The sequence below is a fragment of the Coffea eugenioides genome, chromosome 10 (genome assembly GCF_003713205.1).
Source record: "Coffea eugenioides isolate CCC68of chromosome 10, Ceug_1.0, whole genome shotgun sequence".
Lineage (NCBI taxonomy): Eukaryota > Viridiplantae > Streptophyta > Magnoliopsida > Gentianales > Rubiaceae > Coffea > Coffea eugenioides.
The window spans coordinates 4,663,935-4,677,198 of record NC_040044.1 but is presented as its reverse complement, the minus strand read 5'-3'; the positions used below and the strand labels follow the sequence as shown (position 1 = coordinate 4,677,198).

At 38.4% G+C, this 13,264-nt stretch overlaps 4 protein-coding genes across 4 annotated transcripts; all 4 read right to left on the bottom strand.

Annotated features, from left to right (window-relative positions):
- Positions 1–943: 943 nt before the first annotated feature.
- Positions 944–3,141, bottom strand: LOC113749297 (isoflavone 2'-hydroxylase-like). The gene is made up of 2 exons (XM_027292984.1): positions 2,215–3,141; positions 944–1,807 (listed from the first exon to the last, which is right to left on the bottom strand). The coding sequence occupies exons 1-2, from the start codon at positions 3,139–3,141 to the stop codon at positions 1,187–1,189; spliced, it is 1,548 nt and encodes a 515-aa protein (XP_027148785.1). The 3' UTR covers positions 944–1,186.
- Positions 3,142–4,199: 1,058 nt separating this feature from the next.
- On the bottom strand, positions 4,200–4,883 carry LOC113750205 (cytochrome P450 81D11-like). The gene has a single exon (XM_027294181.1). The coding sequence runs from the start codon at positions 4,853–4,855 to the stop codon at positions 4,277–4,279; it is 579 nt and encodes a 192-aa protein (XP_027149982.1). The 5' UTR covers positions 4,856–4,883; the 3' UTR covers positions 4,200–4,276.
- Positions 4,858–5,959, bottom strand: LOC113749296 (cytochrome P450 81E8-like). The gene is made up of 2 exons (XM_027292983.1): positions 5,033–5,959; positions 4,858–4,872 (listed from the first exon to the last, which is right to left on the bottom strand). The coding sequence occupies exons 1-2, from the start codon at positions 5,957–5,959 to the stop codon at positions 4,858–4,860; spliced, it is 942 nt and encodes a 313-aa protein (XP_027148784.1).
- Positions 5,960–8,073: 2,114 nt separating this feature from the next.
- Positions 8,074–12,149, bottom strand: LOC113750204 (metal transporter Nramp2-like). Its single transcript, XM_027294180.1, has 3 exons — positions 11,423–12,149; positions 9,808–10,597; positions 8,074–8,344 (listed from the first exon to the last, which is right to left on the bottom strand). The coding sequence occupies exons 1-3, from the start codon at positions 12,034–12,036 to the stop codon at positions 8,120–8,122; spliced, it is 1,629 nt and encodes a 542-aa protein (XP_027149981.1). The 5' UTR covers positions 12,037–12,149; the 3' UTR covers positions 8,074–8,119.
- Between the last annotated feature and the right edge of the window lie 1,115 nt (positions 12,150–13,264).

The window sequence follows — 13,264 nt, the reverse complement described above, 5'->3', positions numbered from 1 at the left end:
TCGAAATTTACATTTTTATGAATGAAATTGCTTAAGCACATCACAATAAAAATCAAGTAAATTTCGTTTTAGCTAAAGAATAATACCAAGCTCACGTATATATCAAGTTCATACTAAAAAAAAAAATCAATCTGAACTTTCATAGTATAATGTTATGGCTATATTAGGTTCACTTAGATCCCATCTTGTTTTCTTCTATATATAAATACACCTCTAGCACATTAAGGTGCGACTCTTCACCACCACAAAACCACGCCTCTTCCGCTACTAGGGCTGTCAACTGTCAACGAGCCAGGTTTGGATCTGGATCCGGCTCGAATTTGATAGTTTTTTTCGGGTACAAATTAAGAAATAATTCTGGAACCCGAACTCGTTTAATCTTACAAAAAAGCGGGTCGGATATGGAATATAGGATTCTAACTCTGAACTCGAGCAATACATTAATAATTATAAATTGTAAATATTTCTAAATACAATAATAATTCTTTTACCAAATTAACGAATCCTAATCTTGTTGGGGCCTTATTTCTGAATACATTATTTCTAAATATAATAATATGTATAAATACATTATTTTGTTGGATTTGATTTTTTTCGAATAGAGCCGAACCCGACCCGGAACCCTAAGTACAAAACCCGTCAGATATACGGGTCGGGTCCAAAATTGGTACATTATAACGGATCCAAGTTCGAAATTTTCAGTTTCGACTTGAATCCAAACCGTTGACAACCCTATCCGCTACCCTTCCCCGCGCCATAGGCATAAATGCATAGGATTGGATGCATATCCAATCATAAAGTTTACCAACTCACTCTTGAATGCATACAACTACGAAAAATTAAACTATAGCCTACAGCAAGTTCAACATGAAACATCCAAAATTCTACAAGGTCAGATTGATAATTTGTTATCTTTTTAAAGCTATTTTAGATGCATCAGCAATGTTGTCAGTATTGATTCAATTTACTTATGTACCAAGTTTAGAATTTATACCATAAAAGCCTAACAATTTGCAACTGAACCAGCTCTTTTTATTCAAAACGAGTAAGTCACAGTTCAAATATCGACAGAACATTTGCATTTCGAGTGAGAAAAGTTGACAAGCTTCTCCAAGTTTAATTTGCATGGTGATAATTGATACGACTGCCTTTACTATATCCACTAGTTTGAGAATAAGTTAGCAACTCATAGCTCTTTCAGGATTTTAGTCATCTTTTCACGGGCTCTGCACATCGCCTCCAATGGCTTGGCTTTAGGCATTGTGAGGCCTGAACCTTCAGTCATGTCTTCCAAATCCTGGCTAACCCTATCCCAGTCAAAGCATTGGATCAATGCTCCCAGAGCCAATGTCACCACGCGATTGGCAAGACCAGCACCAGGACAGCCCCTCCTTCCCATGCCAAATGGTATCAACTTCAACTTGTAGGTATCAGCTTCCAGCCCCTCGAATCTTTCTGGCTTGAAACTGGTGGGATCATCCCATAATTCAGGGTCTCTGTGAATGGCCCAGGCATTAACAAGCAACATTGTGTTAGAGGGTACATAATAGCCTCCGATGGAGCACTCAGCCGACGACTCATGCGGTGATAGGAGTGGCACTGCTGGAAACAATCGTAATGTTTCGTTGACAATGGCTTGGATATAAGTCAGCTTAGGAAGATCTGATTCATCTACTAGACGATCTTGACCTACAAAGTTGTCTAGCTCAACTCTTGCCTTCCTCAACACCTCAGGATGATTGAGAAGAAGCGACATGGCCCATTCCATTGTTACAGCTGAAGTGTCTGTGCCAGCCATTAACAGTATCTTGGAGCATTTGAGAAACATTGAAGTCAGAGTAGCAATAAAAGGGAAATTAGGAAACAGAAGTACAGAACAGCCCCTAATTGTCAATATCTAGCATGTGACCAAATGGAATTTTTTTTGTTTTATTTGCTCAAGAAATTGTTCTTTTAGTCTGACATTAATTCAATTGAGATTAATTCCAAATCAGAAGACCCATATAGCGTGAAGTAGCATTTAGCTTTAAAGGAAAATTCTGGTTAGATAATATCTAATTGTTCTTTGGTTTAGGAGATGATCAAATGAGGGTTTTAACCTTTAGTTATTTGTTAGTTCTTGGTGTAAATGTTGCTATACAACAGTGTGGTTGGACACCTGAAAACTGGAGTTAACAATCTTCCCTGACTGAAAGTTATGGTTAGGAAACATACCAGAACAATGCCTTTGATGATTTCATCAGTATAGTACTCAGGTTCTTCTTCTTGCATGGAAAGCATTGAGTCAATGATTGTATCTCTCCCTGCCACTTTGTGTTCCGTCTGAGATTCTCTACACTTATTTCGACAATCGTCTATCAGGCTCTGCAAGACTTCATCCATACTTTCCTGCAATTTCAGCATTTTCTTCTCAATCTGCTGAAAATCAATCCATTGCAAAATTGGCAGGAAGTCCCCTGGATTTGATGCTCCACTCAATTCAGACAATTCCCTTATTATATCTCGGAAGTGTTTAGCCTGTTCATTGTTCTGCACTTCAGCTCCAAAGTATCGCTTGTTTGTTACCATCCTCATAATGATGTTAAATGATAGCTCCGAGAACCTAGACTTCATCTCAACCTTTGAAGAACTTGGGCTTGATCTTTGATAAAGATCTTTTACTAGTAACTTCACTTCTTCTTGCCGAATGTTCAAGAACATGTTGAGTCTACCTCTTGAGAAGATCTCCAGGGTAGTAATGCGGCGAAGGTTCCTCCAAAGAGGGCCATACGGGGCTGTTCCCACTGTGGTGAAGTTATAGTTGAGGTGCTTGCCAACAAGAAAACGAGGCCTATTGGCAAAAACTACGTCATTAGTTGTGAAGCATTCCTCAAAAGCCGATGGTGAAGATATGACAACCACTGATCTGTATCCCAGCTTTAAGGAAAATATGTGACCATATTTATGAGAAAGTTGCTGTAACCTTTTGTGCAAAGGTTCTTTTAGCAGATGAAGATGCCCTATGATTGGGAATGAAGGTGGGCCTGGTGGTAAATTGTCGCACTGCCTTCTTTTCCTGAGGAAGAGTTTTGACAGGGTGAGAATTAGCAAGAAAAAGGATAGTAGGGAAATGCAGTAATACCAGGACATTTCCACTTCCATGATTTTACGAGGATGAGGTTAAGCTATGGTTGAGTGCACAATTGCCTTGTCCAAGTTTCCTTTTTATATACAAAGCCAACAGAGATAGGGACCAGGCTACCATTTAATTTCCAATAATCTATTGGCATTGTTTTTATTGTACTTGTTTGGCAAGAAAACTTAGGTTGGATTGCTAAGAAGCTCTTTCTATGGCTGCGGCTCGTGATCTTTGACTATTGCCCATGCTCTTGTTCCTGGAACATTACTTGTGCAAAGGTTCTTTGACTATTGCCCACTCCCCCCCCCCCCCCCGCAAAACAACAAAAAACGCCCCCATTAACTTAAATGTGAGAATTTGTCCGCTAGTATCGGTCATTTAATTGCTCTGTCCAAGTACCTTCCAATATGTCCATTTACATGGACTATGATGTATATCTTTAACTGAAGGAGGATTTGTAACGGTGGTTGGACTTTTGGATGCCTTCGTTGAGGTCATCCAGCATCAAAGCAGAATTTAGTTTGAGCCCAACCCACAATTACAAAGGAAAAGACTTTGCTCTTTCTTACCTTATATTCCTTGCCACTTCAAGTGCAAGCAACATTAGAAGCTGTTAAGCTCTTTCTGGAATAGTTGGAGGGCTGTCAGATAAGTGTTTGAGAAGAAATGTGGAATTTTATGGCTCCATTGAGCAAGATTGGATTACCTAAGAACTATTCACATCTTTTAATCTCCAATACTTACCATGAGCATCAACACAAAAAGGTTGATTCCAACTTAGTCCAGCATCCCCTCCCAAGTTAGCTGTTATTCCTAGGATCTTATAAGATTTTAAGTTTTGGTGATATTTTCTAGTGAAAGGCTTTATGGTAGTCATTGAACAACTAGAATCCATCTCTGGTTGCAAACATGAACAATGGCCTTATGTGTGTTTAGTCTTGTTTTTGTGATGCTAATACACTTTGGAATTTTGATTTGGATTGTCCCTTATCTATCTAATCTTTCATTTTAACCCCCCAGCGTATCATAAAAATATAGACGAAGGCCTTGAACGGATCAAATCTTATTCGTCCGATGAGCTAGTTACAAGCTAAAACAATTGCCTTATTCAATCATTTCTGATTCCAAGATTCACCTTTTAATTTCAACAGACAAAATTCAAAAGCGTACAAGAGAGTGCTGAACTACGGCTTGTCGAGGTCTGCAAATAGCTTCCAATGGCTTGAGTTTTGGAAGGCTGAACCCTTTACCTTCAGTCATGTCCACTAACTCTCCACTGGTTCGTTCCCACTCCAATACCTGAACAAGTGTCCCCAACACCAATTCCAGAATCCTAGTTCCCAGCCCTGCCCCCGGACAACCCCTCCTTCCGGCACCAAATGGCATTAGACTATACTCATCCACTCTCCTCCCTTCATGCCTCTCTGGTATAAACTTTGTTGGATTCTCCCACTGCTTGGGGTCTCTATGAATAGCCCACAAATTCACCAGCAACATTGTACCCTTTGATACACAATAACCTGCCACTGTACAATCTTGAGAGGCTTCATGAGGGATCATAAATGGAATTGGTGGATACAAACGCAGGGTCTCCTTGACTACATTTTGTAGGTAAGCCAACTTTGGCAAGTCTTGCTCTTCTAGTAGCCTGTTATCCGGAACATGATCATCTATTTCAGCTTTGATCATCTTGATAGCCTCAGGATGGTTTATGAGCAGAGCCATGGCCCATTCCATGGTTATTGATACTGTATCTGTTGCAGCAATCAACAACACCTGTAAAATATCAAGAGTGAAGAAGCATGAATGATCAATTCCTTCTTTCTCATTACAAAATAATGCTATTTTCCTTGATATATCTAACAAATAAATGTAAACACTATGATAGAAGCCCAACTTGAATGGAGCACTTACCATTACAATTCCTTTTATGAGCTGATCTGTATAGTATCCAGGTTCCTCTTTTTGCAAGGAGAGCAAGTGATCAATCATGGTGGTCTTCTCTGCCTGTCCACGGCTCACATTTATAGAACTGGTAGATGATAAACGTAGCCTACGTTCATCTACCAAATCCTGTATAAATTTGTCAACCCTTTTCATCAAAGTTGAGAACTTTTGCTCCACTCCCTTATAATTAATCCACCTCAAGATAGGCAAATAATCCCCCAGATTTGACCTTACACTATTCACAAGCATCTCCTTTATCAGAAGCTTTGTCTTCCTAGCCTCTTCATCATCCGCCGCATTCTCTCCATAATATCTCTTTCCAGCCAATGTCATGGACAGGATATTGAAGGTAATCTCAGCAGACACGGAAGTCAAGTCCACCTTTGCTGATCCTCCACCAACACTACACTTTTGCATCAGTTCACTTAGCAGCAGCATTAGTTCCTTCCCTCGCGTGCTGGCAAACGAGGCCATTCGAGCTGGAGAGAATATCTCCAGTGCTGCTAAACGGCGAAGGTTGCGCCAATGATCTCCATAAGGGGCTACACTGATGGTGGTGTAATTGTAGCTGAAGTGTTTGGACGACATGGTTTTTGGACGGTTAGCGAATATAATATCATTCTTGGTGAAGCATTCTTCGGCTGCTGAAGGTGAGGTGACAATAAGGACCTTACGGACACCTAGCCGGAGAAGCAAGATGTCACCATACTTGGTGCAAAGTGATTGTAGGGTCTGATTGAGTGGTTCTTTCAGAAGATGAAGGTGGCCTATGAGAGGAAGTGAAGGTGGGCTTGGAGGTTGCTTTTTCTGCAATGCCCGTTTTCTTATGAATAAGTTCAAGATGAATATAATGGAGATGGCAAGAAATGCAATGCAGGAATTAGATAATTCCATTGAGTTTGTTTGGATAAGAGTTTATTTAGATGATTTATTTGAGATATTTACTGTAGCACTTTTTGTGATGTGATGTATGTGAGATAAAAAGATGATTGGGAAGATAAAAAGGTGATTGGGATTTGTGAGGCAAAATTTTTTTTTCCAAATTTTCTTTATCCAAACAAACTCATTGTTTCTCCTGTCACCTCTCTTTTTGGGGCAAAAGATGGGTAGCAATACAGGGCGTACATAGAAGATGATAGGTATAGCTTCTTAGGGGAGAAGTCATCATGCAATTATTGTCCCTTCTATCTTCTTTTTCCGGTTGAATGGATGAAATCATGCCAGAGGCAATTTTTCTGTTGCCTAGAATTGACTGATTATGTCCACTTTTTTACTCTTGGTCATTGATTCAATTAAATTCCAATACTTGTTTTTGTTCTGTTCCTGGATTTGTCGGTCATGAATGATGATGGTTATGCCATCCGTGCATGTCAAAATTCTATACTACGCTACTTGTCAAATCGTGAAACAGATCTCAAGAAATCAAAGATATAGTCAGGCTGTCTCCACAATTGGAGAAAGAGTACGATTTATGGTGGAGAAAGAGTACGATTTATGGGGATTTCCAGGACAATAATCGGCAATAAGTGATTCGAACCTATTTGTGGGGGCATTGTATACAAACTATTGCAGAGGATGTGATATATAGAAGATGTGAAATCAACTAGACAGATCCAGAATTTCATTTAGAACTGTAGCAGTCATTCAATCATATGATCATCAGTCTTGTAGTTTGTCAACGGAAACAGCCTCTAACTATTAACGCGAGTAAATGAAATCTTGGGTCCCCCCATTGACAACTGATCCCATCTATCATACCATCCCCTTTGTCTGTAGCCCACCTACTCAAGAAGTATCCTGGCGTCCATGTCAAATGTCCACCTGCTTAAAAAAGGTCTGAGATGTTATCCGTCGAAAATCTGGAAGGATTGGGCAAGCAAAGGGATGTAACAACTACCCCTGCTTTTTTCTGGCAAGATTTGGAAATGGGTAACGTTACCAACTATGGATTTACGAACTACCAATTCTTTGCATACTCTAAATCAAGAAAGGTAACACGTACGACAGCTTACTTTTTTGTTAAAATTTTTTTCTCTTCCTTAGCCAATTCTTGAAAAGTGGGGATGTAAATTCTTAAAGGGATTGCGGAATGATTATAAAGAACTCTACTTGAAGAGTAGGATATGTAGTGATGTTAACGGTTGCAGTCCATGTCATACAAAACACGGAGAAAGACTTGAAAAAGCATAATTCTCAGAACTTTTACATGAGAAATGGCCATTTCCAAGTGAACATGATTTTCTCTAGCTGAGCAGCCAAGAGCAGAATGATTCAAAGAAGATGGAGACACCCGTAAGGTCAAGGAAAGATTCTCTAATTATTTACAAGAAAAGATGAGAGATGTCAATTACCAGGCAGCCTGATTTGCTCTAGCTAACCAGCCAAAAGCAGATTGACTAAAAGGAAAAAGAGAAATCAGTAAGGTCAAGGAAAAAGATCTCAAATTCTTTTAAAGAAAAGATATCCAAAGATCTGAGGTGTCCACTATAGCAATTTGCAGTGTCATCCCAAAGGCTAGTCCCTCCTGTCTATTCCAATAATGGTATTGTCTTCTGGAAATAAAATATCTCAGTTCTTTACACAAAAAAAAAATGGGGGAATTTTTGATAAATGTACATCTATCTATTCGAGTATAATTGACACGTAACAAGAATTGCACAAACGAAGCCAGAGCATCACCTTCATCATGCAGAGAACACGTCCCATTCTTTTCACAAGATCCTTTCAATATCTGGTCAACGGCATTAGAGGATCACCTTCTCCAGCTGTAAAAGCCCCGTTCCATCTCAATGAATTAGGTACATCTCCCCAACAATAGATTTACAAATTTCATCCGTTCTGAAGCACTCACTGTAATTGAACACTTATGCACAAAATTTTACTTTCAGACTGTATTGTCATTGTGAATAGAGAACGCCATTGGGAGGAAATCCTGGTCAAAGCGTGTATCAGGTCAAGTAAGTGCAGGGTCATGTTCCATCAGCCCCATGGCTGTGATTGTTCAACGTTTTTGGTGATAATTTTAATTCTTGACCTAAAGAAGAAGTTTTTGCCTTAATTTCCAGATGTTGTAAACACCTTGAAGAGCGGTATGTTGATCCAATTTGAAAAAGGACCACCACCACGCGATATCAGATATAAGATAAATGCTAGATATGCAACAGTTCCCGCACAAACCAGGAAACCAAAGAGCAATCCATGAACTTCAGAGGAGAAAAAGTCTAGCAAAAGATACCCATTAATCACTATCACCAGGGCAGCCACGGTCCAAGCTACTTTCTGCAACACAAAGTAAACAACATAAGAAGATGGGGAATCAAATTGCTAGTTTTGGCAATTAATATGGTTGGGACTTGTATATCCAATGATCGCCAAATTCACCAGAACTGCAAACAGTTAATGGAATAATATATGCAGCTGTAGACAAATGGCAAATTAACTACAAAGCTGCTGAAGAAAATAGACTGTGAATCTTGAGTTTGTTATCTACTATGGCTTGAAAAGTTAGTGATTTCATTATTGCTTCAAAACTGATACGGAAAACTGAACCCGACAGAATTGGCTGCAAAATCAGAACAACTGTTAAAGATGCAAAGCAGAAAAGGGATGGCATGCTCGAAGCAAGAAAAGAAAGCATTTTATAACTTGAGTGGTCAAGTGTGAGAAGCATACTGCAACTTTCCATCAGCTAATCAAGGATCGATCATAAGATGGAGGGCTAAGGCAGTAAAAGAGACCATAACTTGCCAACTTCGTGAATTTCATGGAGTGAAACATTCTCTGGAAGTCATGATGATCAACACAATTACAGGAATTGCACAAGTAAAATAAATGCCACATCCATTCTTATGACATGGACAACAAACTCTATAGACCTGAATCTCAAAACATGGAATTATCCAGGAAGTTGATTGTTCAGCAATTTCATTTTAAAAGCCATTTAACATATTTACTTGCAACAATCATCGAGAATGACAGCATATACTCAAAACAAGTTAAACTACATGTGCTATGAAGGATGTACAAGTTCCAAACGTGATAGTTGATGTAGATGAATCTTAATTCTGAATTCAAGCATGTAGTACTACTACACTGACCAAATATTTAATCAACTACATCACTTACTCAGCTCAATTTCAGATACAAGCTGTAGTTATAAGTCTCCAATTGCCAACAGCTAAAATCATATTGACCTTTAGAATTGCAATAATGGCTGCCAAGATTCAAAACAAAAATGAAAAAGAAAAGAAAAGAAAAGAAAAGGGAGATATAGCTGAGTTGTCCCACAGTAAGCTTAGTTTAGGCAAAGCACAGTTGAGCAGCAATTGGACAAATTGAAACCAAATGCAACTTTAAAAAAAGAAATCATATGTCTATCACTCTAATTGGAGCGTCAGGGCAGTCTCCTCTCTTTGACATCCCATACATGTTCCTCAAAATTTACTCGTTTAGATTGCAACAACTCAGAAATTGAAGAATTTTCCAATCACTTCAGCCTTAAAACCTGTGCAGCCATGAAAATTATTATTTTTGTCCATAATCCATTCATTTTGATTTAAGCATCCAAATTAACTGACATTACAAGCCCCAAACCATATTATTTTAACCAAACTAAGTTTGTTCAAACTCTGGACGGCGTATTCAACTGTCATGAGGAATCTCTGTCATCTTAGAAAACATATATTTCCAAAAGAAACAGCTGTATGCACTAAAATGATAAATCAGAGAAATCATTGATTTACCTCCAGAGTGGGCCCAATCCGAAAGACTCCCATAACCTGTTCCTTCGAAACCAAGGTGAGAAGTGGAATAAGAGCGAAAGGTATCTGTATGGACTGAAGCACATTAAGCCATTCATTTAGAACATCCAGTGATGACTCAGATCTGTTGAAAATAAGGGCTATCACAACAGTAGGCAAAATGGCACAACTACGAGTGATCAATGCCCTCAGCCATTTCGTTAGACGAAGATTTAGAAAACCTCCCATGATAAACTGGCCAGCATAAGTTCCAGTTATGGTGCTACTTTGTCCAGCTGCTAATAATCCAATACCCCAAATGTAGAGAATGGGGAACAATCCTCCACCATATTTCTCTTGAAGATATTGTCCAGCATTTACTAACCCTATACCATCAGCTTGTTTACTACCGTAAAACCCCTTGGCAAAAACAGTTGTTACAAATACATTAATCATGAAGGAAACAAAGAGGGCGACTGAAGATTCAATTGAGTAGTAAGTGAGTGCTTCTCGAACCTGCCCTTTCTTGTTGGGGTCAATTTTCCTTGATTGTACCAAAGCAGAATGCAAAAACACATTGTGAGGCATTATGACACAACCTACTACTCCAACAGCCTGATGAATAGTTCTTGAGCTGAGCTTTGGTACCAAAAGACCTATTAGAAGTTCATTTCTACTGGGCTTTGTGTCACCAAACATCCAAGCAAAGGATATAGCCATGGTCGAGATAAGAACTGCGAAAACAGCTTCCAACTTCCTCACTCCATAGTTCTCAAGAAGCAAAAATAAAAAACTGTAATAATAAAATCCAAGTTAGAATGAAAAGAACTAAAAAGTATTTCAGCCAATGGAGCTATAAACCCCAGCCGTAATTGGTTTCAGAACAAACATACCAAAATTCTTATCTTTCAATAATAAAATTAAAACAATTTAAGCACTCCAAGCATAAAGCAAAAGCCCCAAAAAGACTAACGCTAATAAAAGTCCCATACAAAATCTAACACTAATTTCAATCGGCCAAAATGCAGCACATCAATTAAATGACAATGTGCAGAAACAGATAGGATGCAAAACCAATATATTTCACGTAACAATCTCAGCAAAGACATCTAGATGCAAAACAAGGGAATAACCTCTGCAGGACCCAAATCATTATTACGAAAACAACATGTTAGAAGGACCTATTAGACTTAATTCCAGCTCCTCCAACAATCTTTTTCAATTCCAGCTCCTCCAACAATCTTTTTCCAACACAAATAGTAACTTTAAAGCAAATTGACTACTAAAGACCAATAAGATCTTAAAACAGACCGTTTTTAAGCATCATTTTCCCAAGCAATACTAATTTACTTATCACAAAAAAGAAAAAAAAATGTGTAAGCATCACTTAAACAATCCTAGCTGAACAAACTTCCAAATTTCAGAAAATTCAACTAGAAAAACACAATATATATATATATATATATATATATATATATCAAAAATTTTTCAGATTTACCAACCAGAAGCAGTCATTAAACTCAGAATACCATCAAAACCAAGTAAATTCAATTAAAAAAAAACCACCAGCAATAACACCCAAAAAAATCTTTTTTTTTTTTTTGGTTAAGGAAAGTACCAGTCAGAGGCAGTAATCAAAACGCCCGCCCACAAGGGCAAAACTCCCCGGCTAAGAATCTGAATAGCAATAGCACTCCCAATAACCTCCTGAATATCAGCTCCAATTAAAGCTACCTCCGCCATGAACCAAAGCAAAATCCGAGCCCAATTCGGATACTCTTCCCGGCAAAGCTCAGCCAAGTGTTTCCCGGTCGCCACACCAATCCTCGCCGACAAAAGCTGTATCAGTAGGCCCATTGCCGTGGCCCACATTAACAACCATAATAAAGAATAACCCGCAATTGCACCCGCTTGTAAATCCCCTTCTAAATTACCCGGATCTAGAAACGCTATACTCATTAGAAAACCCGGACCGGTAAATAACCATAATTTCTTGAACGAGAAAGGTGGCACTGTTGAGTAATCTGCACCGTCTGATTCAATATCCACGACCAAAATTTTATCTCGGGATTCGTATGCCACTTCTTCTTCTTCTTGTTCTTGTAGACATTTTCTTAAGCTGGCGTCAACTAACGGCGACGGTGAAGGTGAGGGTAGAGAGGAGGAGGATAGAAGATGGCAGGCTTCTTCGTCTTTTGAAGGTGTTGGGTCTTCAGGTGGAGCTGAGCCCATCGTATTATTAACTCTGCTGGCGGAGATTAAGGTGATCTCCGACGGTGGCGGTGGTTGGTGTTGGCTGTCGGAGGATTAGTTAGATTCGTCCAGTGCTTGTGCCGTTCTCGTGCTAGCAACGTTGTTGTTTCGTGAAATATATAGGATTTGTTTTGGAGATGGGGATCTGATACGATGTCTGTCTACTTATGTGGTGTGGCGATGTTCAAAAGTATGATTTCAGCCAATCAAATTATGACACATAGGATTAAACAGCAGCCTAGTCCCTCGGTGCTAAAGTGGTACTTCCTCCCTTTTGTTTATAACTCACGTTTAAGGTTTTACACACCAATTAAGAAAAGTTTTTCATTGCTTAAATCTGTACACTACTTTCCTTTTATACCCTCATTAATTATCCAATTCACCAATATTTTTTCTCACTAGAGTATTAAATGGTGCTATTTTACTAGGCTAAAAGCAGAAAGAATACGGAGGGGCAGATAATTACTAGGGTTGTTACAAAGAGAGAAGCAATAATTACTAGAAGTAATAATTAAGAACCCTGTATTGGAAAAGAGAGATAAAAGGGTAAAATTGTGAAAAAATAATTAATACTGTATGGGGATAATAAAATGACAGATAAAAGTATATTAGAGCAAATTCCTTAAACGTCAGTTATAAAAAGAGGGAGGGAGTATTACTTTAGTAGGTGTAGACACTTTGACATCTACAGATCTACGGCCACTTGTGCAAAACATTATGACATGACATGCAAAACAAGATTTGGATGACCAGAGTTAAGTCCCTAAGTCACGTTATGACTCAAATCTTAACCTTGATTTACATTGGGTCACTTCATCACCCAAATCAAATTTGAACTATAGCCAGAAGTGTACAAGTAGTCAAGAAATAGGACGGTTAATGGAATAGAGTTAACTCAAGTTTGACCCATTCGACCGGAAAAAAAAGTTCATTGAATTTAAGTTTTAATTGAATCGGACAGAGTTTTATCTTAAATAGTAGGTCTAAATTAATTGTGAATCAAGATTGAATCATACTAGACTCAAACCCGATTAAAATTCGGTCCATATATGAGTATAATTTATATATGTAAAATATATACTTCCTTCGTCCTATTTTATATGTCATGTTTTCTATTTTGGTGTGTCCCAAACTACTTATCATGATTTAAAATGGAAATAAATGAAATCCAACTTTTCTATTGTACACTTAATACAAGTCCCAAGGT